Source organism: Salmo salar, chromosome ssa06, assembly GCF_905237065.1.
Source record: "Salmo salar chromosome ssa06, Ssal_v3.1, whole genome shotgun sequence".
NCBI lineage: Eukaryota > Metazoa > Chordata > Actinopteri > Salmoniformes > Salmonidae > Salmo > Salmo salar.
The window spans coordinates 17,570,931-17,598,649 of NC_059447.1; the positions used below are offsets into that span (position 1 = coordinate 17,570,931).

Sequence of the window (27,719 nt, forward strand, 5' to 3'; positions counted from 1 at the left end):
TCTGTTGAATCAATTGCTTTCCCCCCAATTACAATAACTTATTTCAATAGAAACGGACGGTTCTGAACGATCAGTTGAAGAATGATGCGATTATATAGCCCAGAGGGCGATTTAGTAGGACGTGATGCATACGTTTTGAGATTCCAATGGTCACACCCATATCGATCAGGTCACATGCCTTAACACCCACTGAACAAGAGCAAACATACCAGTAAGACTGTTGAAGAATGGTGCAAACCGTTCTGCGCTCGACCGAACACTCATTTGGCATAAAATAAACCACTTGTATATTTATTTATTTTACCGTTATTTAGGTAAGTCAGTTAAGAACAAATTCTTATTTTCAATGACGGCCTAGGAACTTCCTTGTTCAGGGGCAGAACGACAGACTTTTACCTTGTCAGCTCAGGGATTCGATCTTGCAACCTTTGTTACTAGTCCAACGCTCTAACCACTAGGCTACCTGCCACCCGTATGTGAAGACACTGCCCTCTGCTGGAGAAGTTTAAACCTTACTACACTAATCATGGGAGAATCTCAATTAGATATTCTCCCTTCCTCATGTCCTCCTTTTGAAAAAGGTCAAAGGCAATTGAGGATCGGAGGCGAGGAACTGTAGAAACAAGTGCGCTTGTATGAAATGACACTGCTCCTCCACTGGTGTCATCAGGGAAAGGACTTTTACAGAGGTGGAATCCAAAAATGTGTTAAGTGTTCAATAGAAACACAGCTAGTTGTGCTAGACATTTTATCCATAAAAGGACAAGTAGCGTACTGTTTTTAAATGTGTGCATGTGTTTCTTATATGGCTAAATATAGAAATGTGTCTCTAGCTAGTCAAACTTAGGCTGGCATATAGATTTAAAGAAGACACAGAAATTGACAAACAGTTTGAGGTTGAAGTTTCTTCCTTTTTATTTTCAAAGCATGTTCAAAATCAGTACACGGTGGTAAAAAGACAGGCTACACATCTTGAGCAAATCATTAGTAATAAAACAAAGCCTGAGCTCTGATTGGATAACAAAGGACATGACGATCAACAAGTAATCTGAACGACTGTGTGGGAACCTTAAAATGAAAACTGGAAAAACGTAATGAGACAAACAAAGAAACTAGACTGTTCACTTCAGACAAATTCTTTTGAGGTACAAGCTCAATTGTATTTCCTTGATTCCTTTCATCCTCTCTTCTCGCCACCTCAAAGCACATTGGAGGAGAAGGAACATTCCGATTCTGTCCTCCAATGCATTTTCAGGAAGAGACGAGGGGACAGGATGCGAGAATTCATGGAAAATACATTCACCCTAGGTTGTTGTGGTGGGCGGGTGGGTAGCGTTGTTCCTCTACCGTGAGGAGTTGGAACTGGACCGGGAACGATGACGTCTGCGCCCCGGGGACCTGGAGCGTCGGCGCACGGGGGACCGTCTCCTTGGTGACCGAGACCTGCAGGTAAACAAAGCATCACTTTTGTGTCAGTAAAGTACCTTTATATTGCATCATTTGAAGAAACTATCAACAGGTCAACATATTACACCACAAGGAGCTAGAGGCGCTAGGAGTAGAGAATTACATTTACGTCATTTAGCAGACGCTCTTAAACACTACAGTAATGTTCTCAGGACAGTAGGTCAGATTGGAGGATTCAAATTACTGTTGAAATTGGTGATTGAACCAAGTATTTGTTACCAGTATTGTACTATAAATCCAGGACGTCCAGGTCACCATAACATGGGCTAGAGCTATCAGAGCAGGGCTATCAGACCACCAGACCCACCAGGGCCCCAACACTAACCTTCTCCTCATGCGAGGTGGGGTGCGGCGCCACATGGGGGGAGGTGGGGGCATTCTGCGTGGGGGTGACTGTCTACGAGGGGGAGGGCGTATCCTTGGAGCCAGCACGGCAGAGGTGGTGATCTCCTGACCATCAATCTGACCTGGGAACAGAGGAAAGACAGAAATACGCACAAACCTCAACGTCATACTAGAAACATCTCTGTTAAAATGTAACTCCAAAACATTGAGATTTCAGACTGACACAAAGCAGTACAAGGGATTAGCCAATAGTCCAACAAAGGCTCTGCACTGTCTTCCAGAGATGATACATTGGGGACATAGCGTTCGCATGAAAGAACGCCATCATTGTATGTTTTTAGCTGCTCCACTGGAAGCTGGTATCACGGACGAAGCACAAACCACTAAGCGTTTATCCTTCGTGAGTCACACATTGACTGGGAGAAAATTAAAAAGCCTCTCACAGCTAATCTCCAGTCACGTGCTGTTCGTGCAACCAGTGTAACAGCCAGGTTTAATTGGCTACAATGGAAGTGTATTACTTGTAGCTCAAAAAAGTATGTACCAGGTCTGTTATAGTTACAGTCTACAAGGTTGTGTACAGTAGGCACAAAACGACCGGAAACCAAGAGGAACTATCTGAACCTGTCCAATAAGAATTGCTCATTTTCATTTGCAAAACATTCTACTACGCTGTGGCCTAATGAACATGCCCAAGATGCCCTCGTACCACCATCCATGTGTTTCAGGGCCTTCTGGGCCTCCTCTGGAGTCTCGAACTCCACATAGGCGTAGCCCCTGGACAGGTTTGGGTGGAGCCTCTCCACTGGCATGTCAATCATCTTGATCTTGCCGTAGGTGGCAAAGATCTCCTGGATGTGGTCCTGTTCAACAGAAGATAAAAATGACTTCAACATTTATCTCTGATGACATGGTCTCGACATACAATTCCTTCAAAGAGAATAAGTATATATTTACTTTAAGTCGCAACATGTAGAAATCACTCCGCTATACATAGCTGCTAAAATACTAAAATGTTCAACTACTTTCAGTTTGTGTGACAAAACAAGCAATGTAGGCTATAGTGTAGAGAATCATTGTACCATCTAAAGCACTGTGAAATATATTTTCAATATCCCAAAATATCAGTATATACAGTTTTAGAACGCCTACTCATTCATGGCTTCTTTATTTTTACCATCTTCTACATTGTAGAATAATAGTGAAGACATCAAAACTATGAAATAACATATGGAATCATGTAGTAAGTAAAAAATAAAATAAAAAGATATTTGAAATTCTTCAAATAGCCACCCTTTGCCTTGATGACCGCTTTGCACACCCGTGGCATTCTCTCAACCAGCTTCATGAAGTAGTCACCTGGAATGCACTTCAATTAACAGGTGTGCCTTGTTAATTTGTGGAATTTCTTTCCTTCTTGATGTGTTTGAGCCAATCAGTTGTGTTGTGACAAGGTAGGGGGATATACAGAAGACAGCCCTATTTGGTAAAAGACCAAGTCCATATTATGGCAAGAACAGCTCAAATAAGTAAAGAGAAACAATAGTCCATCATTACTTTAAGACATGATGGTAAGGCAATACGGAACATTTCAAGAACTTTGAAAGTTTCTTCAAGTGCAGTCGTAAAAACCATCAAGCTCTATGATGAAACTGGCTCTCATGAGAACCGCCACAGGAAAGGAAATCCCAGAGTTACCTCTGTTGCAGAGGATAAGTTCATTAGAGTTAACTGCACTTCAGGTTGCAGCCCAAATAAATGCTTCACAGAGTTCAAGTAACAGACATCTCAACATCAACTGTTCAGAGGAGACCGTGTGAATCAGGCCTTCATGGTCGAATTGCTGCAAAGAAACCACTACTAAAGGACACCAATAAGAAGAAGATACTTGCTTGGGCCAAGAAACACGAGCAATGGACATTAAACCGATGGAAATTTGTCCTTTGGGCTGGAGTCCAAATTTGAGATTTTTGGTTCCAACCGCCGTGTCTTTGTGAGACGCGGTGTGGGTGAACGGATGATCTCTGCATGTGTATTTCCCACCGTGAAGCATGGAGGAGGTGGTGTGATGGTGTGGGGGTGCTTTGCTGGTGACACTGTCAGTGATTTACTTAGAATTCAAGGCACACTTAACCAGCATGGCTACAGCATTCTGCAGCGATATGCCATCCCATCTGGTTTGGACTTAGTGGGACTATCATTCGTTTTTTCAACAGGGCAATGACCCAACACACCTCCAGGCTGTGTAAGGGCTATTTTACCAAGAAGGAAAGTGATGGAGTGCTGCATCAGATGACCTGGCCTCCACAATCACACAACCTCAAAAAATGTTGATGGTTTGGGATGAGTCCAACCGCAGAGTGAAGGAAAAGCAGCCAACGAGTGCTCAGCATATGTGGAACTCCTTCAAGACTGTTGTAAAAGCATTCCAAGTGAAGCTGGTTGAGAGAATGCCAAGAGTATGCAAAGCTGTCATCAAGGTAAAGGGTGGCTATTTGAAGAATCTCAAATATATTTTGATTTGTTTAACACTTTTGGTTACTACATGATTCCTTGTGTTATTTCATAGTTTTGATGTCTTCACTATTATTCTACAAGGTAGAAAACAGTAAAAAGAAAAACACATGCATGAGTAGGTGTTCTAAACTTTTTGACCGGTAGTGTGTGTGTGTGTGCATATATCTTTATTTATCCACTGTACAACAATATGTATTTTCACAGCCACAGTACCTAGCCCCCTAATGTTCCTAGCTAATTTTGTAAAAGAACATGCTGTAAGCCTAATATACGATCGGTACTTCAGAATTCGCTCTAGGCCAGGTACTCTTAACTGCCTTCTCCCGGATATTTTCAAATAGTTCATAATTCAATACAATAATATTGACAATTCCAAGCACCCTGCAAAATTGTGAGATCATGAGAGGATACACAACTGCTACTAACCGCTAACACTGTGCTGCTCCCAGCCTGTTATGTCAATAGTGTGTCCGAGGGTTGGGCACTGTGGCACAAAAACACACATTTCCATCGAACAATGGAGAAATAAAGATCTATCTATTTGATATTTTATTTTGAAAACTCCTTATGAATGATAAAGGTGTTATGAATGTCTTCATGAATGATTGACTGCAACACTCGTAAAGGTGTTATGAAGGTTGTTATTAATGATTGACTGCAACACTCAGAAAGGTGTTATGAATTCCTTGTGTATTATACCACCTTCAAGTAAAGTGTGACTTCAAAAATATCTATACATTTTACATACAAAATTCCCATTGTTGAATTTGGGTTTATTTACACTTGCACACCAACTGTAGAAAGCCCAGAAACACAGCTAGGATGAGCCGTGTCGTGTAGTCCCTCACCTTGGTCACATTTCTGGTCAGCCTTCCTAGGTGAACTTTGGTGGGCTTGGGGCTCGGGCTCCTTCTCCTTCGCTCCTTGTCATCCCCCTTCTTCTGTGTTTTGGACCTGCAGCACAATGGACAGTCATTACAAAACCATGAGAGTTTACTAAGTGAAAAGACACTGTTTAAAGCGGGACAAACTTGTAGTTTTTCCCACAACTGAACCATTTTGATCATGATAAAACGGCATTCTCAACCAGACCAAGGGTTCAAATAGTATTTGACATATTTCAACTACTTTCAGTGTGTGCCACTGGTTCCATTGTCCTAGACTAAGATAAAATATTTGGACGATTTCAAATACTATGTGAACCCAGGGAATGTCCCGATGAGCAGACACTGTTTAGGACCACAATCACAATGTATCAGCTAGTACTCACGCGGAGCGGGAGCGGCGACGGTTGTCGTGGCGGCGGCGACCGGGGTCGGGCGACCCAGAGGAACTAGATGAGCTGGAGGAGCTGGACCTGGAAGACCCAGAGCGGCTGGTGCCAGAGGAACTAGAGCCGCTGGAGGAACCAGAGCTGGAGCCAGAGCTGCTGCTGGAACTGGGTAGTAAGATATACATACACAAACAGATGGAAACTGAGCAGAACAGGGAGGTACCATCTGAAATTCGTGGCCCACTTTGGAACATAGGGCATTCCAGCTTGGCTTGGCAGTGTGAAAAGCCCTAGCTAGTGTGTCCTAAAGCACTGTTTGAGGTAGTTAAAGACTATACAGAGTCTGAAAGAGCAAGGGGAGGCATCTCACCTGCTGCTGCTCCCAGTGGATGCACTGCGTCGTTTGTGGCCCTTCTCCCTGCCTCTCTCCTTGTCCCCCCCTTCTTTAGTGGCAGTCTTCTCTTTTCCCCGGTCCTTTGACTTTTCCTCCTCCTTACGCTTTGTGGGTGACGGTGCCCTAAGTACGTGAAAAAAAATATCAATTAAGTTAGATGCAATTAAAAAGAATGAATACATGATAAATACTGCTAACTTGCATTATAAAATAAGCCAGGGGCAGTTGCAGTATAACAGTCTTATTCACTCATCACCAATAAACTATCTAGCTTGCTCTCCAATGTTGGTTAAATACAATTGTGATTTAGCTAACGTTAGCGTTAGCTAAATAATCAGAATGTAGGGCTAACTAAGAGAACTAACTAATATGGACATAAACTAGCTCGTGCAGTGTGCAAGAAAGTGTAGACACAGTACTAGTAAGATCGCTACCGAACAGCATTATTAAGTTCTTCATCTTCAAACGCTATCTAACTGTTTATTTGTTGCGTTCATGCGGCCGCCATTGCCTTCCTCCATTCATAGAACAAGCAAGGCCAGAAACGATAGCTAATTAGCAACGTTGTGCCCTGCTCTGTTTGTGTAGCTCAAGCATTAAAATGCATCTAATGTAATGCCAAAATGGTCAACACTGAGAAGATCATAATATGGAATAGAAATACTTATATAAACCCAGAATACGTACATTTCGTTCGAGTCGGAAGCAGTCTCAACCACTCGTTCCTCTGTGCTAAATCTGACGCGTAATGATGACGTTGTCGCCTAAACGACGTTTTCCACCTTTTTTCTTGTCAACATTCATATGAAAATCTTTAGCTAGCTATCAACCCTCGACCACTGGTTCTACCAGTAAGGTTAGCTAATAGTTACTTGTTAAAAATGTTTGTTTTCCCCTAACGATTTAGCTTGCACACTAAAGGGAACGATATGGGTCATTTTCAAATGAGCTGAAAACGTCCAGTATCGTATTGAGGTGAGTTGGCACCGCGATCAAATATTCTTAGCTAGAACTAGCTCACGTTAGTTAGCTGTCTAGAAAAAAATCCTTTCCTTTCTTCAACGTTAGGTTAGGACCGTTAACCTGTGTGTTCACATTGTGGGACAGGTTTGATGCTATCTAGCTAAAATATTTACTAGCTAGACAATGGACAGTACACAGTGTCCCAACGTTGATGCTAGACTGCTGGGACCGGTGGAGTAATAAAAGTAGACTACGCTACGGCTTCCAATCTTAGTTCAGGTGGAAGTCTGTGGCAGAGGCTAGGACACACTGCCAGCCGTGTTCTATTGGCTTATGTATTCTGTTTATTTAGCTTATTAAATCTAGCTAATAATTTATGTCTATTGCCAAAAATAATCAGTCATTTTTGCCTGGAGTCCTGTCCTTCACAAGTTAAATTGCTTTTAATGTCAGGCTAGCTGTCAATGTGAGGTTTCAGGTGAAGAAGATTATGTGATAGAATTGGTGCCATCTGTGTGATTTCTGATCAGTTTAACTACACTAGCCTAATGTATTTATGTGTTTGAAAGTCTAATTCCAAATGCTCTATTTACTACAGTTAGTAGTGAATTCTCTTGTCTCAACAGATAGAAGTAGCCTAAGTCCCGATTGGAGAAGGGCTCTTGTGGAGTGGAGCAGCCTGGAGTGAGTGACCAACCATGGGCCGTCTGGACGATGCTGCCAAGCGCAAGGTGGTGGAGCTGCGGCAGGCGGGCCTGAGCTTCCGCAAGATCAAGGCGGTGCTGGAGCTGGAGAATATCCGGGTGTCTGCCCAGGCCATCTACCTGTACCTCAAGGAGTTCCAGAGGAAGAAGGTCCAGAGGGGTGGTGAAAGTGCTGCAGCCCTAGAGCCACAGACCACACCTGGGGTTGGGGCAGGGAGGGGAGATGGTGGAAGCCGGGAGGGCTGGAACGACCAGCAAATACGGAATCTACTGCGGGAGGCATCACGCCACGCAGGCTATGTTGCGGCGTCAGAGTTCGCCAAGCAGTGTCCTGGTTCCACTCCTCCTGAGGTCAGGGGTCAGGGGCCGTCTGGGACAGGAGGCGAAGGCGCCAGCAGAGGACAGAGCAACAGGACAGAGAAACAGGAGGAAGGAAACAAGGAGGAGGACGGGAACAAGGAGGAGGATGAGGACATCCAGATTGTCAGTGTTACATCATTGGCTCAGAACTCTCAACAGAGGGGTCTTCCACCCGCAGGAGCAGCGGCTGTGACCTACATGCGTAAGAGAGCCACACCCTCGCCAGCTACTAACCCCATACTGGCAGCACGCAAAAGGCTTCTGGATAAGGCTTTGTCTCATAGAGCAAAGGTAGGCAGAACCTGTTTTGCTAACATTCCACTCCTTGTACTCTGTTATTTTGCATGTCAAGGAGTTGAATTGTAGCAGAAACAGACTGGTACCCAGACTAATTTACAATCCTTTTGAAATGTTTCAGTAAAAAAAAATGAATTTCTTGTTGAACATGTTCAGGTAGTACCCCCACACAGTACACTTTCTGAACAACCCTGGTTTGAAACGAATGATCAAATGAGAGGTGTCATTACTGTGGTGATCATGTCATTTCTAGGCTTTGATTGGATCCTTTCTCCCCCCCCAGACAAGAGACTCTTATCAGTCCTACCAGCAGGTAGCAGCTCTGTTGAGAAGAGAACAGTCTAATGCTCCTGGTTCTGATGTCCAGAGACCTGTGGCAGCAGATCAACCACCGTCTTATGACCCAGTCGCTCAGAGGCTTACTCAAGCGGTGAGTACAAGGCGAAGGAAACTCACCATAATATACACAATTATTTTAAATAGTGTCGATTCATCAATGTCACCAACCGGCTCGAAGTTCGTAACAAAAAGGGAGACAACGTGGAGATAAGGAATACAAAATATATTTATTAACTGAACTAAATACAAGTGAGTGGTTGCGTGCATAAATGTGATGAGGGGTGTTGAAAGGTGCCAAAGCAAACAAATAAAACAGCCACAACCAAAATCTAACAGTGTGTCTGCATGGAGAGAGTCTCAATGAATGGTGAAGAGGTATTTATCCCGGGACACAACCGAGCCCAGGTATCCCATTTTGCTGACGACCTTTCCAGCTCCCACCAACATCCTATTAAGGAAAACAAGAGCAAAGAACAACGACATTCTGTCCCTTTGATGTGCCACACATTGAGATGGAATGCTTGTAAAAATGAACACCATCTCATTATCCTCTGGTTAGGACACATGGACCGACCCAACATACACCTCGAAGTGTTGTAGTGCCCATATGAGTGCTAGCGCCTCTTTTCCATGACAGTAGTTCAACTGATAATGGTTAAACTTTTTGGAAAAGAAACTAACAGGCCTCTCAACACCAGAGACATCTGCTTGCAGCAAAACTGCACCTGCCCCCACATGACTAGCATCCACATGCAAGGTAAATGACAAATCCACACTAGGAGCAGCCAGCACTGGAGTTGAGGTAAGAAACCTCTTTGCATCTTCAAAAGCCTGTTGAAAATGAGAAGACCAGACGTAAACGTAAATCTGTCATGGTAGTGACCACAGTAGAGAAGTTCCTACAAAAACTACGGTAATAACCAATCATTCCCAAGAAACGCATCAGTTCCTTTTTAGTAGTTGGTGGGGGAAAAGCATCAGTAGCTACCACCTTAGCCCAAACAGGACGCACTTCACCCTGCCCAACCACCTTGCCAAGGTATGTAAAGGTCACCTGAGCAAATTCACATTTAGCCAGATTGATCGTGAGGCGACACGCAGCTAGGCGGTGGAACAAGGCTTGAACACGTGACAGATGTTCCTCCCAAGTATCTGCATATATCACTACATCGTCCAGGGCACCCGGCCAGACCGGAGATAACCCTGTTCATAAGGTCGCTGAAAAGTGGCAGGTGCATTACGCAGGCCGAAACACATAACCCAATACGAGTACAGACCAGAGGGTGTAATAAAGGCAGAGATTTCACATGCCCTACTCGTCAGTGGCACCTGCCAATAGCCCTTTAACAGGTCACATTTGCACAAACTTAGCTGCTCCGACCTAACCAACGCAGTCCTCCATCCGAGGAAGAGGAAATTAATCTGGCTTAGTGACACTTTACCTTACGGTAGTCCGTACAAAATCTGTTTGTCCCATCCAGTTTACTGAACAAGATACATGAAGCCCAACTTGAGAAAGGCTCTGCTATATCACTCTCCAGCATGTACCTGACCTCAGCATCCAGACAACACCGTTTCGCTGAAGAAACTATAGATCCGCTGACTAATGGGGTCAGCATCCCCAACGTCAATATTGTGTTTTATTAACTTTGTAGGTGTAGATGTATCAGAAGACAAACCTGGAAATCTCTGAATCAGACCGACCATCTCTTCCCGCCCATCAAAAGGTAAATGAGTGAGAAGCCTGTCTAAAACATCCAGTGTCTCTGAATTTTTCAATCTACCCTGCAGTATGCAATCGTCAGGACCAGGAACATCTTCCTCCCCATGCACAGACCTAGCATGACAAGAACCCAGCGAAATAACGGTATCGGCCAAAATAACAAGTTTACCGTCCTCTGTAGACTCCCACTGTTCAGCCTCAGAGGAACGTGCATAATAGGGTTTTAACAGATTTACATGGCACAGTTGGTGTGCTTTCCTCCGTTCTGGAGTGGCAACTAGATAGTTTTGCTCAGTGTACAACCGTATATGGACCTTGAAACTTGGCTTGAAAAGGAGAACCAACAATTGGCAGCAGAGCAAGAACCTGGCCACCTGGACTAAAGTGACGAGGCTCAGTTCGGCGATCAAATATGCCCTTCATCCTGTCCTGTGAAGATGATAGCTTTTCTTTAGCCATTTCACCAGCGGCGTACAGGCGAAATCACACAAAATAACAGGGACTGAGGGGGCTCAGGAGACCTCCAGTCATCCTGGAGAACTGATAGAAGTCCACGCACCCTATGTCCAAACACAAGGTAATTTGGACTGAAACCCGTGCTCTCCTGTGAAACCTCCCTAGCGGCTAACAGTAACCAAGGCAACTCCTCCCAAGCCATCTCAGTACAATAAGCTCTCAAAGACTGAAGTGTGATGGAAACGTTCCAGCGCTTCTTGACTCTGCGCGTGATAGGTGCTAGACAAATTGTGTTTAATATGGAGCTGTTGGAGAACCTGACCAAACAGATTAGAGGTGAAATTAAATCCTTGATCACTCTGAATGACCTTAGGGATTTCAAACAGTGAAAGCTTTCAGCACAGACTTAGCCGTGATAGGCAGCAGGAAACCTAGTGGTCCGACACATTACAGTGAACAGGTAACGACTACCTTTTTTAAGAACGAGGCAGAGGACCAACAGTCAGACTCAAAAGGTTGGCTGAGTACAGGAATAAGAAACAGTGGTACCGGCTTAATAGCTTGATTAGGTTTACCAGTTAATTGACAGATGTGACAAGTTTTGAACTCAGAAAAATCCCTCTAACCTAGGCCAAAAGAAATGTCTTAATATGCGATTGAAGGTTTTCCCTCACACCCATATGTCCAGCAACGTTGTGGGAAGTCGTCAACACCAACCCACAAAGCTTAACTGGTACAACCTGACTTAATAGCCTCCCCCACAAAACAATTACCATGAGACACCCACTTTCTCATCAGAACGTCCTCTTGGAGAAAATAGCCATGGGCGACATCTCCCAACTGTTCCACAGGCACAATTTGGTCACGCAACTCTAATGTGGGGTCAGCCCGTTGCGCCTTGATTAGATCGGCGCAGGGTACAGGGAAAGTAGTGACAGAATTCTTTGTGCCATTCTCGTTGCCGGCGCAGTGACCAGGTCGCCACGACTCAGAACGCGCCACTGCACACGTAGAAAACATCTCTGGGAAACTCTGTGCACTCATCAGGAATCTCTACAAATGACGGCTTAGCGGAAACCACTAGATGGAAACAGTAGGCCAGACACTCACCAGCCAAGTTATTCCCAAGGATAGCGTCAATACCCTCAACAGGGGCGAAAATCTGATATCCACTTTGGAGGGGACAATTACATGAAATTTTCTCAAGAGCAATTCCTGAGGGGGACACCAAAAGTAGTGCTGTAACACATAGCCTACATTGTAATATGGTAAATGTATATTGAGGAACCAAAGAATTAAGGTGTTTGCCGTACTCCTAACTACCGGTACCCAAAACTACACAACTAATCACAATAGCAATACCATTGCCTTTAACAAATCTTAGTTCAGTCACCAGTTTAAGTTGAGAGTGGGGGTATCCATGGCATTTTCCAATTATGTTCCTATTTTACAAGTCAAAAAAAATTGAGAACCTTTCATAATGTTGCCAAACAAAGACTAACAAACTTACCTGAGACTCCCTGTCTCTGCCAGTCTGTCCCTGCATATCTGTCCCCAACTCTACTGTCTGTGTGCCATCTGTTGCCTGCTCTACCTAATGACATCATTGTGAAACATTTCCATTAGAATTTCATTTCTTTCTTATGAACATTTTATCAACTAGTCTTTGAGATATTAGGCTACTAGGGTTCTTACTATGCGTTTTGGTGTACTGAAAAATACTCTGATGTCCGTCTTTTATTTTTCTACCTGGCTGGCTACACAGTGTGTAGGTTATTTACAGTAGGAGATGGGCTTCTATCATCTTCAATCATTCTATATGGGCTTCGATCTAAAAGGTAGCTAGCAAATGTGAAACGGATTAAAATGACATGAGTTGACAGCTGTAGGAGTTCACCATTTACACAACATATGCTGCAACCTTTTGTAATTTTAAGAGTTTGTTTCATATTGGCTGGCTTCCAACAATAGCTGAATTTGCAAAGCTAGCGAGCACCAATTCAGTTTCAGTGGTGTTTGCTATAATTTTTGCTACCCGGGTTAAATAAAGGTGAAATAAAATAAATAAAAAGTTCCCTTGCGACAATTTAGCTTTTGCAACGAGACCATTAAATATATTTAAGACACTGGTAGAAGAGTGTAGTTCTGTTCAGTTTGGACTTCAGTTTATCGCTAACCTTATCACAGGGACTTTGAAGCACTAACTTACATCATCTGCGTGCTGATTCCATCTTTGACGACGCCACATAAATGGAATAGGTACTAGCTAGCTTAATAGTTAATATTTGCGCGCTAGCTCTGCATATTCAGCTAGTGTGTGTGTTCGCGATTGACTGGATGAACCTCACGGCAGTTACGTAGCAAGCTAAGGAACTGGCAGTGGATCAAAACAATTGTGGCAAAGGGCGGGGTCGCAATCTTTTGAAACTTAAAAACGCACTATTAACCTGTTAGGGCTAGGGGGCAGCATTGACATGGCTGGATAAAAAACATACCCGATTTAATCTGGTTACCACTCCTACTCAGTAACTAGAATATGCATATACTTATTACATATGGATAGAAAACACCCTAAATTTTCTAAAACTGTTTGAATGGTGTCTGAGTATAACAGAACTCAAATGGCAGGTCAAAACCTGAGAGATTCCTTTACAGGAAGTGGCCTGTCTGACCATTTCTGGAACTTCTTTGCCATCTCTATCATTTACTAAGGATCTCTGCTCTAACGTGACACTTCCCACGTCTTCCATAGGCTCTCAGAGCCCGGGAAAAAACAGAATGTCGTCATTCCAGCCCCAGGCTGAAACACATTATCGCCTTTCTCAAGTGGCCCATCAAGAGACACTAGCTTATGCGCGTGACCCCGACCGCCCCCGCCTTTGGGATTTTTTTCCTCTGTTTGCCGAAAAGGAGATTCCCTGTCGGAATATTATCGCTTTTCTACGAGAAAAATGACGTAAAAATTGATTTTAAACAGCGGTTGACATGCTTCGACGTACGGCAATGGAATACTTTGAATTTTATTGTCAGGAATTGCGCCAAGCGCGTGACACTTCTTTACTATTTCGGATAGTGTCTGGAACGCACGAACAAAACGCCGCTATTCGGATATAACGATGGATTATTTTGGACCAAACCAACATTTGTTATTGAAGTAGACGTCCTGGGTGTGCATTCTGACGAAGACAACAAAAGGTAATGACATTTTTATAATAGTAAATATGATTATGGTGAGTGCTAAACTTGCCGGGTGTCTAAATAGCGAGCCCGTGATGCCTGGGCTATGTACTTAGAATATTGCAAAATGTGCTTTCACCAAAAAGCTATTTTAAAATCGGACATATCGAGTGCATAGAGGAGGTCTGTATCTATAATTCTTAAAATAATTGTTATGCTTTTTGTGAACGTTTATCGTGAGTAATTTAGTAAAATGTTAGCGAATTCCCCGGAAGTTTGCGGGGGTATGCTAGTTCTGAACGTCACATGCTAATGTAAAAAGCTGGTTTTTGATATAAATATGAACTTGATTGAACAAAACATGCATGTATTGTATAACATAATGTCCTAGGGTTGTCATCTGATGAAGATCATCAAAGGTGAGTGCTGCATTTAGCTGTCTTCTGGGTTTTGGTGACATTATATGCTGGCTTGAAAAATGGGTGTCTGATTATTTCTGGCTTGGTACTCTGCTGACATAATCTAATGTTTTGCTTTCGTTGTAAAGCCTTTTTGAAATCGGACAGTGTGGTTAGATTAACGAGAGTCTTATCTTTAAATGGCTGTAAAATAGTCATATGTTTGAGAAATTGAAGTAATAGGATTTTTAAGATTTTGAAAATCGCGCCACAGGCTGGCAGTGGCTGTTACGTAGGTGGGACGAATTCGTCCCGCCGGTCCCATAGAGGTTATTAAGTGTCTAATCAGCACAATTGCTTTCATTGCGTATTATTAATATTATTTAAATTACAGTTATGTTTCAGTGATATATTGGGGGGGACAAATCATTTTTCCCAGGATGGGGGGGTCGTGTCCCCCCCCCGGGATTTCCGCCCCTGACCCTCAATAGGCAACGAAGGACGCACCCCCACAACAATCTCACCAGTCCACAATCCAACATCAGTTTATGCAATGGGACTGACAGGGTTTAAACCTTCTCCCCTAATTAAAACTCTATTCCCCGAATCAGTCTCAGCAGAGAAGGGTAACAGACTCCAACACAAACAACTCAGAGGCACCTGTGTCTCTCAGGATCTTCACTGGCACTAGGTCGTTACTTCCTAACATAGACAAAACCCTCCGTAATGAAAGGTAAATAGTCTGGGTCAGTATGGACTTTCACATGCCCCTGGGCCTGAGCCAGTATCAGGAGTGAACTGATATGGGACAGGCGCTGCTAACGCCGTAGGCTTAGATATAACGTAAGCGCAAGTACTGAATTTACCCTTAGCCCTGAGAACCCGGACATTCGTTTTTCCAATGTCCTGAACCCTGACAGTAGTGACACTCTTAACCAAAGTCAGCTTTACCACAGGAGTCAGGCTCAACCCTAGTTGAATGAAACTCTGCCCGTGAACCAGAGCATGTCGGTGAGCGAAGGCCAAATCTCTCCAAACACCCCCACTCACTCCGAATACGGGGCTCTGCAAAGACACGCGAGTCAAAACATACTCGTCTGCCAAAACCGCAGCTTCAGCGACAGTCTTTACTTTTTCATTCGTTAATGTACGTGGCTATCCGATCAGGGATTGTGTGCTTAAATTCTCTAGCATAATCACACAGCCCTTGGAAGTCATAACTGCAGAGGACGGAACACCAGCGATTAAACTGAAGATAAACTCAACATGAGTGTTAATCATACCTTTTTAAAGTTTTAAATCGTTGGCGGTAAGCCTCAGGAACCAATTTGTAAATCTGTAACACAGCCGTTTTAACCTTATCATAACTGACACTGTCAGCCACACTAAGAGCTGAATATGCTTCCTGCGCTTTCAGTCAACACACTGCAACATTAAAGTGCGGTCAGAATCAGGCCAACTCCTTGCGTCAGCAACACGTTCAAACAATGAAAAGAATGTCTCAGGGTCCTTCTCATAAAATTGTCAACAACTAAGTTTCCAACAATATCAAATGTGTCCGGGGTACGACCAAAAGAGGAACAACCCCTAGGTAAATCTGGGTCATCTTCCCAGAGCAAACTCTCCCCTGAGAGCTTTCCTTCCCTAACCAACTCAAGCCGCTCTTGTTGCAGCTTTATTTTTGCATGCTCCAAATCCTGTTTAAATTCCAATTCCTTGTCATACTTTACCTGTAACAGAAGCAGTTCTTTCTGCTGTTCAAAAAGACTAATATGGCTAACAGATGGAGCAGCCATTGTAACGAAATGGGGAGACGGCGAGTCCTCGTCAGAAGCTGCCCCAGTGGTAACTTCAAGAATACCACTCCAGATTGGCCTTCAATATCAACAGAAGAATTTTAGACATTTTCCACTCATTTCAACATTGTAGTGTTCAGCAATCTTCAACAGCTGTTCTTTAGTACATCATTCTAACAGTTCCTCTGATGGAAAGCGAATGAACGTGTCTACGTAAGACGCCATAGTCACAAGTAATACAAAAATTATCACGCTCTTCCCCTCTGCTGAGCACACCAGACCGGACCACAAGAGAAATGACAATCACACTGGGCACCACAGAAGAGATGATATATGGACCTTCCCCAAAACCTACAATAACTCAACCCTAGTCTGCGGATTTGAGGTAGGTAATTACACACTGTAGCCCGCCGGCACGGGAAAAAAAACACACCCAGCACGCTGGCAGATTCCACCAAGCCACGGATGAGCCCCCGAGACAACTGCTCAGTCCACAGACACCACACAAAAATAAATATTAACCATGCCCAACGTATTCCAAAATGAAACACGTCACTAAGCCTAACAGGGGAAAAAGAAAGACTATAGCTCTGGGTAGTAAGTTTCACTACCCTACCCAAATCTCCCACCGAGGTACACAGCCGATTGTGCTCACCTCAGACCGATGTCCCAACAGCGAGTAGGGCAAGAGTCTTCAGCCTGGGTAGGGGCTTGGAAACGAACCTATGTACTCTCTCCAACGCAGCACACAGCAAACTATCCACTGCAGTAGCAAGTTTACCAAACAAAAAAGGCAGCCAACACTGGGCACCAAACATTACACCGCAAAAGCTGTAACAAAAGATGCAAACAAAGCACCTACAGAGTTCTCAAACATTAACTCCACGTTTTCTCCAAAACACAAATACTAGTAAGCCAAACGACACGAGTATTAGTCCTTTATAATGCAGCAAAGTGCTATATGCCAAAATGTCTAGGAACCAACCTTCAGATCCCAGACGAGCCCCCACTTGTCACAAACCAGCTCGAAGTTTGTAACAGAAAGGGAGACAACATGGCGATAAGGAATAACAAAATATTTAACTGACGTGAACTAAATACAATTGTGAGTGATTGCACACATAAATGTGATAATGAAGGGTGTTGACCGGTGCCACAACCAAAATCTAATAGTGTGTCTGCATGGAGAGAGTCTCCTCAATGAATGGGAAAGAGGTGTATTTATCCCGGGACACACCCGAGCCCAGGTGTGTCCCATTTCACTGACGACCCTCCCGGCGCCGCCCACTGACATCCTATTAAGGAAAACAAGAGCAAAGAGAAAGAATTCGGCAGACAGAGTGGGAGAGTCGTCACAATCAACAATTTATCTTTAAGTTGTCTATTGAAATTAACAGTATTACAAAAGTTTAACAGTGGTACATCTTTCAATCAAACAAAAGGTTGAGCAAACACTCGTTTTGATCAGTTTACATCAGGCAATGCAGTTCCTCCCAACACGTGGCATGCGCTGAGTGTTTGGTCATCCTTTTGTTGGATTTCTGTTCATTTCTTGGAAAGAGTACGACAGTTAAAGTGTTTTGTTACAGTATATGAGTAGGGAAGGTCAGGGACAGGAGTAACACATTTTGAAGTTGTTTTAAACATCTTTATTTAACACTGTTTGATTTAAAGATTTCAGAATTTCACATGAACAACTTACATTTTGTCTGCTAACTAAAGGTAGGCTACAGTTCCATGTATACTTTTCACAATTCTGGCTTAGACCCAAGGTCCGAAAGTTACCCCAATAGCAGGGACAGTTGTAACACTGTCTTTAATGGTAAAACATTAGGGGTAATTCAACAATGGTATGATTTAAAAACAGTAAATACACAGAATTGACAAAGAAAACGAGTTAGGCTTGTCATATTGACCAGAAACTGAATAGCTGAAAAACTATATTTAGTATTAGCGTTCAAAATGAAAAATGTGACATTTACATTTTTTTCAAAGGTTGCATTGTTGCATTGCCAGAGTTGATGTAAAGAAGTGAAATTTTATATAAATATGTTCATGTGTCTAAATGCTATATAATTTTAGGTAAAGGGGTAAGTTGTAACAATGAGTTACAACAACTAACCCCAATCATGGGAGTCTTGTGAAAAAATACAACAATTATTGTCATCAACTATACCAATCAAAAGGCCTTATCTTACTGATAAAATATGTGTCGATACATAGAGAATGTTCCAAAGGTCAATAATAAAAATAGAGAGGCAGCAAAAATATATTTTAAAACATGGCCTCAAAACAAAGCTGTCAATGAAACCAAAGATAATTGATGGATAAATTTGTTTTTAAATTAAACTTCATAGTCATGTAAAGACTAACCAATCATTGGCACATGGAACAGCTTTCTAAGTAGGTTTTAATTTGATATATTTAGCCTGTTACAACTGACCCATGTTACAATGGACTTGTACTCTGCAGAGGAATTTGGATGGCCAGCAAGGAGCCAGTGTTCCCAGACAGATGTTCCAGCAGAGAGTCGGTGGCCAAGCTGTCCGCTCCCCACACCCTGCTCCTCCCCGTGTGGGCATCCGGCTCCCTAACTCCCCACCACCACCACCCACCTCCCAGGGTAGTAGCCCTGTCATCCGCCTCCAAAGCCCTGGGAGCCAGGGCATGAACCAGAGCCTTCTCAGGAGAGACAGGAACCCCAGCCCTCAGCAGGCAGCTCACCAGGAGACCGGAGGGAGATGCGGGGGAGGGGGTGGTGGTCTCCAGGAGCAGGTCCAGACCCTGGGCTCTGAGATCCACAGCCTGAGCCTGGCGGTGCGCATGCTGGTGGAGCAGCAGTACCGGCTGGAGAGGGAGCAGGTCCAGCAGACCCAGGTCCAGAGGCAGATTCTCAGCACCCTGCAGACCCTGGCCTCAAGACTGGAGGCACCCTGTACCAGCCTCCACCAGCGACAGCATCCCAAAACTCCCCCACCCCCGGTCTTACCTGCCTCAGGCTCTGCCTCCTACAGCCAGGACACATTCCCCTTCAGCCAAGGAGGGTATGCTCAGTGCAGCCAGGCCCAGCCCAGCTACAACGGGATGGACAGCTCCAGTCTGGAGACCATAGAGACCTTCAAACTGTCCGGACAGAGCCCCCATGGCATCAACGGCTTCCAGACGGGCAGCAGCAGTACCGATAGCCTCCCACTCACACACACCCCTACATACACACTGGCGCACACACAGCCTTACTCGTCATCCTACACACAGCAGCCACACACTCAAACACACATGCCCTCATGCACACAGTCTTACGCCACCACATACACGCAGTCACACACACAGTCCTATAGAGGAACAGACAGTACAGACTATCCCAGCACCAGCACAGAGGGAGCTCTCCAGGACTGCATGGCCCCCACCCAGGCCTCTGTTGACCTGGACTCAGACATCACAGTCTCCCCACAGGAAACCCAGCTCAACATCATTAAAGTGGAGGCACTCTAACATGCTGACCAGACCGTGCGTGCGCTATCGCGCGCATGTTGATTTTGTCCACCCACACCAGACGCAATCAGGACACGCAGGTTGAAATATCAAAACGAACTCTGAACCAACTATATTCATTTGGGGATAGGTCGAAAAGCATTAAACATTTATGTCAATTTAGTTAGCTAGCTTGCTATTGCTAGCTAATTTGTCCTGGGATATAAACGCGATCGGTGTGGTCAGCATGTAAGGCTTTAGTTCACTCATATCCAGACTTATAGGGACAGTTTTCTGGACACAGATTACGCCTAGTCCGAGACTTAAAAGCACGTTCAATGTATAATGGAAATTCTAGAAAAGGTGCTTTAGTCCAGAACTATGCTTAAATTGGTGTCTGGGAAACCAACCCCATAGGGTTCTGTTCCATAGTTTAAATCCAAAGTTGCTTCTGCTCTGTTCACATTTGTACATTTAATTATCCACTACCTCTCCTTTAGCCAAATGTTTCAGTACATGTTATGTCTTGGGTTTTTAAGGGATTTCTTATGTTTTTGAAGCATGTGTCATTATTTTAGAACCGTGATATCCCCATAGAAAAGAATACCACTTCATTGTCCATTCTGAAAGGAACATTTGTCCTCGAGGCTATCTACCATTTTTACATGAAACACTTATCAAAGAGCAATATAGAAGCATGTCTTATCATTTTAATAATGCATTTTGATTCTGTTGCCATCAGTCTTTACAGAGCATAAAGCTCTGCTGCCTTCTGCTAGACCAGCCTTAAAGTGCAGAATGTCCTGTCTGTGTACAGAACTAAATGTACTTGAATAAAGTGCTACATAATATCCAACAAATTAGGAAGTTATTTTGGTTGTAATATTTATGGCAGTGTTACAGTGGAACTGATAGCCTTTTAACTACTTTGCAGATATGAAACAAACAGACAATCATATCAGTCAAAATATCAAATTCCCAGTTCATGCTTCAAAACCAACTTTACAAGACTTTTTAAAAATAGGTTATATTTTACAAAAAAAATCCATGACCTAAGGCATTGTTTGCAGAATATATGAATGCAGTTCAATGCATAATTAATATAATTCACCAATACATTTCTTGGTAGTACATTTCTTGCTAAATGACAGCTGGTCTGGTACATTGTTTGCTCCCGCCACCCATTGGGGTGGGGGGGGGGGGGGGTGTACAGACATGCCACAGTCCTAGCTAGGCTTCTAAAATGTTGCAGTCTGGCTTCGGTTTTTAACGCTTGACAATGATTAACCAAAAAACTAAACCTTCAACAAAACACAACACGAGAGAGTAACATGTAGGCCTATTACAGCAACATTTGAGCCGTAACCTAGGTTGGCTACTCAACTACAGTATACAGTATTTAGAGTGCTGCAGTCAACTGCACCGGTGATCCATGCAGTGCAAAAAAAGGAATAACATGTTTTACGTTTAAATGTTACAACAATCCAAAGCTAAGTTGTTATTTGGAGTTAATACTTTTTGATATTGGTTGCAGCATATTGTGCACAATAGTACAAAGGCTGGAATAATATTATTTATCTCTGGTTTTAATATATTAAAATGCGACAGCATCCTATGTACATAAGTGGACATTATAAAGGGCCATATTTCTCCTAAGAAAACAATGGCCAGTTTGGATCGCAGTTGCACGTACAAAACAAAAAACAAATAGGTTATGTCTGGTCCGTGATTTCATTGGAGGAGTGGGTGAGTGACCAACTTTCCCCCATCATATTGTTTTTCGTTGGCTACAGCTAGAGATGCTGCAGCTGTCATTTGGTTAGCTAGCTAAGCTGAACTTGAACGACTGTTATCCAGTTAGCATATCTCTTAGTTGTCAGTCAAATATATTTGGCATCGATCAAAAGGGTGGGCAGGCCAGTTCCCATTCCGTTGTCAAAATGTGGGTAGGGACATGCTTGCATTGACAGGCAAGCTGCAGAAGGACGAGCAGGCTACTATTCCCCAACTTTTATCAGGGCAATTTTGACGGCCAACTAGCTGAAAAAGTTTGAGAGCGTTTATCTAATGTTCCCTCGTTAGATTTTAGCTCATCTCGCTGTGACTAGCATTAGTTGTTGATCTTGTTGATGTGCATAGGTAATTGAGGGAGAGCAAAGTGAATGATTGCAGGCCCTTGCAGTGTTACCAAGTCCTCAGTAAGGAAAGTAGCTATTGGCTGTCCTAAAAGTCCCTAAATGACGTCATCACCTAATTTGCATAATTGGCCATGTGCATGTAATTGTGATGGATGCTGTAGGAGAGAGGAATAATGTCGTGGGAGAGACAAAAAGTGAGTAAAAAACACCCTAAATATGTTTAGAACTACAAATGAACTTTCTTCTGTCGATTCTTGTTTTTTTTAATGTCACAATTCCAACCCTCCTCCTTTATCCGGGCTTGGGACCGACAAAAGTGACCCAAAAAAGACACTCTGGCAGAGTTATTTTATTTTTTTGTTTTTTGTTTCTTAATTTGGTTTGGTTTTTATCCTTATGGTCCACTTAGGAGCCTACAACAAGTCACAGTAAAACATGAACATTTTTAACCATAACATTTTATACATTTTTTTTGTATAAAATCTAAATGGACCAAAAAGAGACAATAGAATAAACTGTCAATGGCAATGTGAGAAAATTATGGTAACTAGTCTGGCCCTAATTCAGTTTTAAATTATTATTATTTTTTTATGTAAACCAGGGCGGGATAAGTCAGTGGGGGCTTCCCGCATGCGTGATTTATTTGCAGTCTGGACGCAGAGGGGTGAGCATCTCCTGCTCTGACTGCAGCTGGGAGGGACTGCTGTGCGAGGACTGGGCCGCCTGTAAGTGCTTTGGGACAGGCTGCTCGTTGAGAAGAGTAAGAAGGAATTGTGCTTTCACGTCAGAGTCTCCAAAAGTCTCCAATAACACCAGAAAAAGTCACTAGATTTGTCGCTAGTCACTTTTTTGAAAATCTGTCGCTAGAGGGTTCTGAATACTCGCTAAATATAGCGACAAAGTCGCTAAGTTGGAAACACTGGCCTTGTGGCAACTGGCTTATTTGCATATAGGCCTACTGTAGCTCTGATTGGCTATGGCGCACCGGTCTGTGTAGGATCCGGTCCTGGACAGGACAGATGTTTTTATTCGGTTTTATTTAATTCTGTGTCATTGTCCAAATGCACGGCCGCTTTCCGACTCTATTGCTATATAATGTTCACGAATGCCTTACTATATGTCATTCCCAAACATTGTATACATTTATGATAATGTAAAAATGACCATATCTAAGTACTCGCTTGTCAGAATATTAAAAAAAAGGTGTTACAAATATTTCATGTTGCTAAATGCTGTCAATTCCACTTTGAGCCTTTAACAGTTTTGATGAAATCTTCTAGTTGAATGTTCTACATAGTGATTGCTTCCAACTGAGCGCAGACAGCAATTCAACATCTATTGCACTTTGGTTCAATGTAATTTATTTTGGTGAATGACAGTGACTCCAGGATTTTTGGATTTAACAAAAATTTGCAGAATTACTGCCGATGTCAAGCAGAATCATGAAGTGTATTATTGATTAGCAATACATATGGAGCCGTCTGACATTACTAACCAAATAGTCAAAGGCTAATCAGAAGCCATTTTATCTTTGAGGTGTATCCAAGCTTAGCAGAGTCAATCATCTAACGTTAGCGGTTATCAATAACTGACACGGTTAGTGTTATGTACCTTTAAACAGGACAAGAAAGCTTAAAGGTGCTATATTGGATTATCGTGCCCAAATTTACCCAAATGTATTATATGTAAATAGTAATTAGTAGCTCATACTAACCACTAGCTAACGTCAATGGACAAGGAGAAGATTAAATTAGCCACCAGCCAGCTAGAGAACAGTTTGTAAACAACTTTACTTCAAGCAAGACTTTTTGGCTGCGTTTACACAGGCAGCCCAATTCTGGTCTTTTGCCAAATTGTTGGCAAAAGAGCTGATCTGATTGGTCAAAAGACCAAATAGTGGAAAAAGATCAGAATTGGGCTGCCTGTGTAAATGCAGACTTTGTTTCAAGTGTCCTTTCATAACTGGTACCGCTCACGGAGAGAAAGTAGGCAGCCAAACTTCCACTCCTGCTGGCGCTAGCTAGATAGTTAGTGTTAACCATATTTGCTAGCTAGAACTAAGAAGTATGCTTGTGTTACGGGAATTAAGTTATCAATGTTCTTAAACCAAACTTAAAACTACTCAGTCTACCCCACCAGAGTGTGTAAGATTCTGGTTGAATGAAGCAGACGGAGAACCAGCCTACAATGGTCAAAACGTTTATTTATGAGAGCTCTAAAATTCATACAATGCACACAGCCTTTTTATATTACCACACACACACACACACACACACACACACACACACACACACACACACACACACACACACACACACACACAAATAAACTTACATCAGTAGAGAACTCCACCCCGCTTTAGGCGGCTGTATTTTTCCACAGTACACATACATTCCTTATCAAACCTTGCCACCTGTCTTCTAATCTCCTGCCAACTAAGCCGTTCCCAGGCCGTTGTTTCTCTCCCTAATTTAGGGAGGCCTCTTCTCCTGTTCCTTTCCCAAGGTCGTCTTATCAACTCTGCCCTGTTCATTTTGAAGTGGTAACAGTGTCTTAGTCTTAAACCATCTCCTCACACACAGTATTCAATTATAGTTTTTAACATATTATTATAGCCTTATAATTACCTAATACATTTCAACTGGTTATATGGTTTCTGATTGAAATCATTTAGTCAAACCTTTAATCATATAATTTCCATTACAGCTTGCTAGTCATATATACACACACACACATATACAGTTGAAGTCGGAAGTTTACATACACCTTAGCCAAATACATTTAAACTCAGTTTTTGACATTTAATTCTTGACATTTAATCCTAGTAAAAATTCCCTGTCTTAGCTCAGTTAGTATATCCACTTTATTTTAAGAATGTGAAATGTCAGAATAATAGTAGAGAGAATTATTTATTTCAGCTTTTATTTCTTTCATCACATTCCCAGTGGGTCAGAAATGTACATACAGTCAATTAGTATTTGGTAGCATTGCCTTTAAATTGTTTAACTTGGGTCAAATGTTATGGGTAGCCTTCCACAAGCTTCCCACAATAAGTTGGAAGTTGGAATAAGAATTTTGGCCCATTCTGACAGAACAGGTGTAACCGAGTCAGGTTTGTTGGCCTCCTTGCTCGCACACGCTTTTTCAGTTCTGCCCACAAATTTTCTATAGGATTGAGGTCAGGGCTTTGTAATGGCCACTCCAATACCTTGACTTTGTTGTCCTTAAGCCATTTTGCCACAACTTTGGAAGTATGCTTGGGTTCATTGTCCATTTGGAAGACCCATTTGCGACCAAGCTTTAACTTCCTGACTGATGTCTTGAGATGTTGCTTCAATATAGCTACATTATTTTCCTGCCTCATGATGTCATCTATCTTGTGAAGTGCACCAGTCCCTCCTGCAGCTAAGCACCCCTACAACATGATGCTGCCACCCCTGTGCTTCACGGTTGGGATGGTGTTCTTCGGTTTGCAAGCCTCTCCCTTTTTCCTCCAAACATAACAATGGTCATTATGGCCAAACAGTTCTATTTTTCTTTCATCAGACCAGAGGACATTTATCCAAAAAGTACAATCTTTGTCCCCATTTGCAGTTGCAAACCGTAGCCTGGCTTTTTTATGATGGTTTTGGAGCAGTGGCTTCTTCCTTGCTGAGCAGCCTTTCAGGTTATGTCGATATAGGACTTGTTTTACTGTGGATATAGATACTTTTGGACCTGTTTCCTCCAGCATCTTCACAAGGTCCTTTGCTGTTGTTCTGGGATTGATTTGCACTTTTCAGACGCGTCTTCTTCCTGAGCGGTATGATGGCTGCGTAGTCCCATGGTGTTTATACTTGCGTACTATTGTTTGTACAGATAAACGTGGTACCTTCAGGCATTTGGAAATTGCTGACTTGTGGAGGAACCAGGCTTGTGGAGGTCTGCAATTTTTTTTCTGAGGTCTTGGCTGATTTCTTTTGATTTTCCCATGATGTCAAGCAAAGAGGCACTGAGTTTGAAGGTAGGTCTTGAAATACATCCGCAGGTATACCTCCAATTGACTCAAATGATGTCAATTAGCCTATCAGAAGCTTCTAAAGCCATGACATCATTTTCTGGAACGTTCCAAGCTGTTTAAAGGCACAGACACCTTAGTGTATGTAAACTGGAAATGTGATACAGTGAGTTTTAAGTGAAAAAATCTGTCTGTAAACAATTGTTGGAAAAATGACTTGTGTCATACACAAAGTAGATGTCCTAACCGACTTGCCAAAACTATAGTTTGTTAACAAAACATTTGTGGAGGGGTTGAAAAACGAGTTTTAATGACTCCAACCTAAAAGTGTATGTAAACTTCCGACTTCAACTGTATGTAAGCCAGTCGTTATGTTGGGCACTCTCTTTTCCCAATACCACATCACTGTCTGATCTTACATCCATGGCTCTTATGGGAGGTCTTCTCCTCCAGGCTCCCAGCACGGTGACACTGCTGGGCACTGTGCTGTTTCTGCTGGTCCTCTACCTCCACTCCTCTGGTTCCAGCTCTGAGGAACAGCGGAAGGAACCTCCAGGACCCAGGCCACTGCCCCTGCTTGGTAACATGCTCCAGCTGGATCTCAAGAAGCCCTACTGCTCTCTCTGCGAGGTAAGATGTAGTCCTCCGTTTCTTTCAGAACAAAACATGATGAGGTTGTTGATTTCATCTGTGAGATGTTATCTGTTTTATCTCACTTATATAGTTTTCTTGCCATTTCACCAGGTTTGAAAAGTTCAGTAAACAAACTGATAGAACGGACTTCCGCACATTGTACATGCTTTTAGCTGGTGAATGTTGTTTAATGCTCTATTCTGTAATGTATTTCAATAGATATGTCCTGCCCAAGTAACCTGGTCCCAGATGTTTTTTGCTGGGACCAGGCTATGGTCAAAATACTTTGTGACAGTGACCAAAGCGTTGCAAGGAAAGAGATGAGGACACTTTAGAATATTGAGATGCACCCTAGGAATATTCATTCAGGGATCTTGTTAACAAAACAGACCTGGTTTCAAATACATAGTGTAAGAAGCTTTGTCTAAATAGATATTTTGAAATGTTTTTTTAAGTCTTTAAAATACAGTGAATAGTATTTGAACCCAGGTCTGACCTCAACTGTAAACCCCTGTTTAACAAGCCATATGTGATGTCCTATTTTGTGCTTCTTCATATATGACTACGAGGCATAACTGTGTACTTTATGTATGCTTTGTCTGTCCAGCTCTCCAAGAAATATGGCTCCATCTTTACGATTCACTTTGGACCCAAGAAAGTAGTTGTTCTGGCAGGATACAAGACGGTCATTGGCGACTCCATTACCCGCAGTATTAGACTTAAAACGAATCATCCAGCGATCATACACTGTTTACCAGGGGGCAGGGCTACCGACGTTAAGGCTAATCTAAAGACGGTGCTGGCTAAAGCTAAAACTGGCGAGTGTAGAGAGTATAGAGATATTGTTATCCACGTCGGCACCAACGATGTTAGGATGAAACAGTCAGAGGTCACCAAGCGCAACATAGCTTCAGCGTGTAAATCAGCTAGAAAGATGTGTCGGCATCGATTAATTGTCTCTGGCCCCCTCCCAGTTAGGGGGAGTGATGAGCTCTACAGCAGTCTCACAACTCAATCGCTGGTTGAAAACTGTTTTCTGCCCCTCCCAAAAGATAGAATTTGTAGATAATTGGCCCTCTTTCTGGGACTCACCCACAAACAGGACCAAGCCTGGCCTGTTGAGGAGTGACGGACTCCATCCTAGCTGGAGGGGTGCTCTCATCTTATCTACGAACATAGACAGGGCTCTAACTCCTCTAGCTCCACAATGAAATAGGGTGAAGGCCAGGGTGTTAGCCAGCCTGCCAGCTTAGTGGAGTCTGCCACTAGCA

General features: G+C 43.0%; 2 protein-coding genes across 4 annotated transcripts; one reads left to right on the plus strand and one right to left on the minus strand.

Annotated features, from left to right (window-relative positions):
* Positions 1-890: 890 nt before the first annotated feature.
* On the minus strand, positions 891-6,952 carry LOC106606404 (RNA-binding protein with serine-rich domain 1). The gene is made up of 7 exons (XM_014202571.2): positions 6,684-6,952; positions 5,973-6,119; positions 5,600-5,767; positions 5,178-5,283; positions 2,522-2,675; positions 1,793-1,934; positions 891-1,443 (listed from the first exon to the last, which is right to left on the minus strand). Coding segments are annotated over exons 1-7 (819 nt in total). The 5' UTR covers positions 6,686-6,952; the 3' UTR covers positions 891-1,343.
* LOC106606409 (uncharacterized) lies at positions 6,760-20,551 on the plus strand. 3 transcript variants are annotated; one of them, XM_014202581.2, is made up of 4 exons: positions 6,760-6,971; positions 7,586-8,314; positions 8,604-8,750; positions 18,682-20,551. In XM_014202581.2, exons 2-4 carry the CDS (start codon positions 7,658-7,660, stop codon positions 19,699-19,701), a joined length of 1,824 nt encoding a protein of 607 aa, XP_014058056.2. In that variant the 5' UTR covers positions 6,760-6,971; positions 7,586-7,657; the 3' UTR covers positions 19,702-20,551. The 3 variants fall into 3 exon arrangements, with proteins under 3 accessions (XP_014058056.2, XP_014058057.2, XP_014058058.2); XM_014202582.2 differs by having other exon boundaries at positions 6,761-6,971; positions 7,558-8,314; XM_014202583.2 differs by having other exon boundaries at positions 6,769-6,852.
* The last annotated feature ends 7,168 nt before the right edge of the window (positions 20,552-27,719 follow it).

Bases quoted from the DNA above. Each gene is read 5' to 3' on its own strand.
- LOC106606404 (XM_014202571.2), bottom strand. The intron at 5,284-5,599 runs GTGAGTACTAGC...ATTGTGCTGCAG, and splicing joins CGTCGCCGCTCCCGCTCCGC to GTCCAAAACACAGAAGAAGG. The intron at 1,444-1,792 runs GTTAGTGTTGGG...GTTTACCTGCAG, and splicing joins CCACCTCGCATGAGGAGAAG to GTCTCGGTCACCAAGGAGAC.
- LOC106606409 (XM_014202581.2), top strand. From the start codon at position 7,658: ATGGGCCGTCTGGACGATGCTGCCAAGCGCAAGGTGGTGGAGCTGCGG. The intron at 8,315-8,603 runs GTAGGCAGAACC...CTCCCCCCCCAG, and splicing joins CTTTGTCTCATAGAGCAAAG to ACAAGAGACTCTTATCAGTC. The intron at 8,751-18,681 runs GTGAGTACAAGG...TGTACTCTGCAG, and splicing joins CTCAGAGGCTTACTCAAGCG to AGGAATTTGGATGGCCAGCA.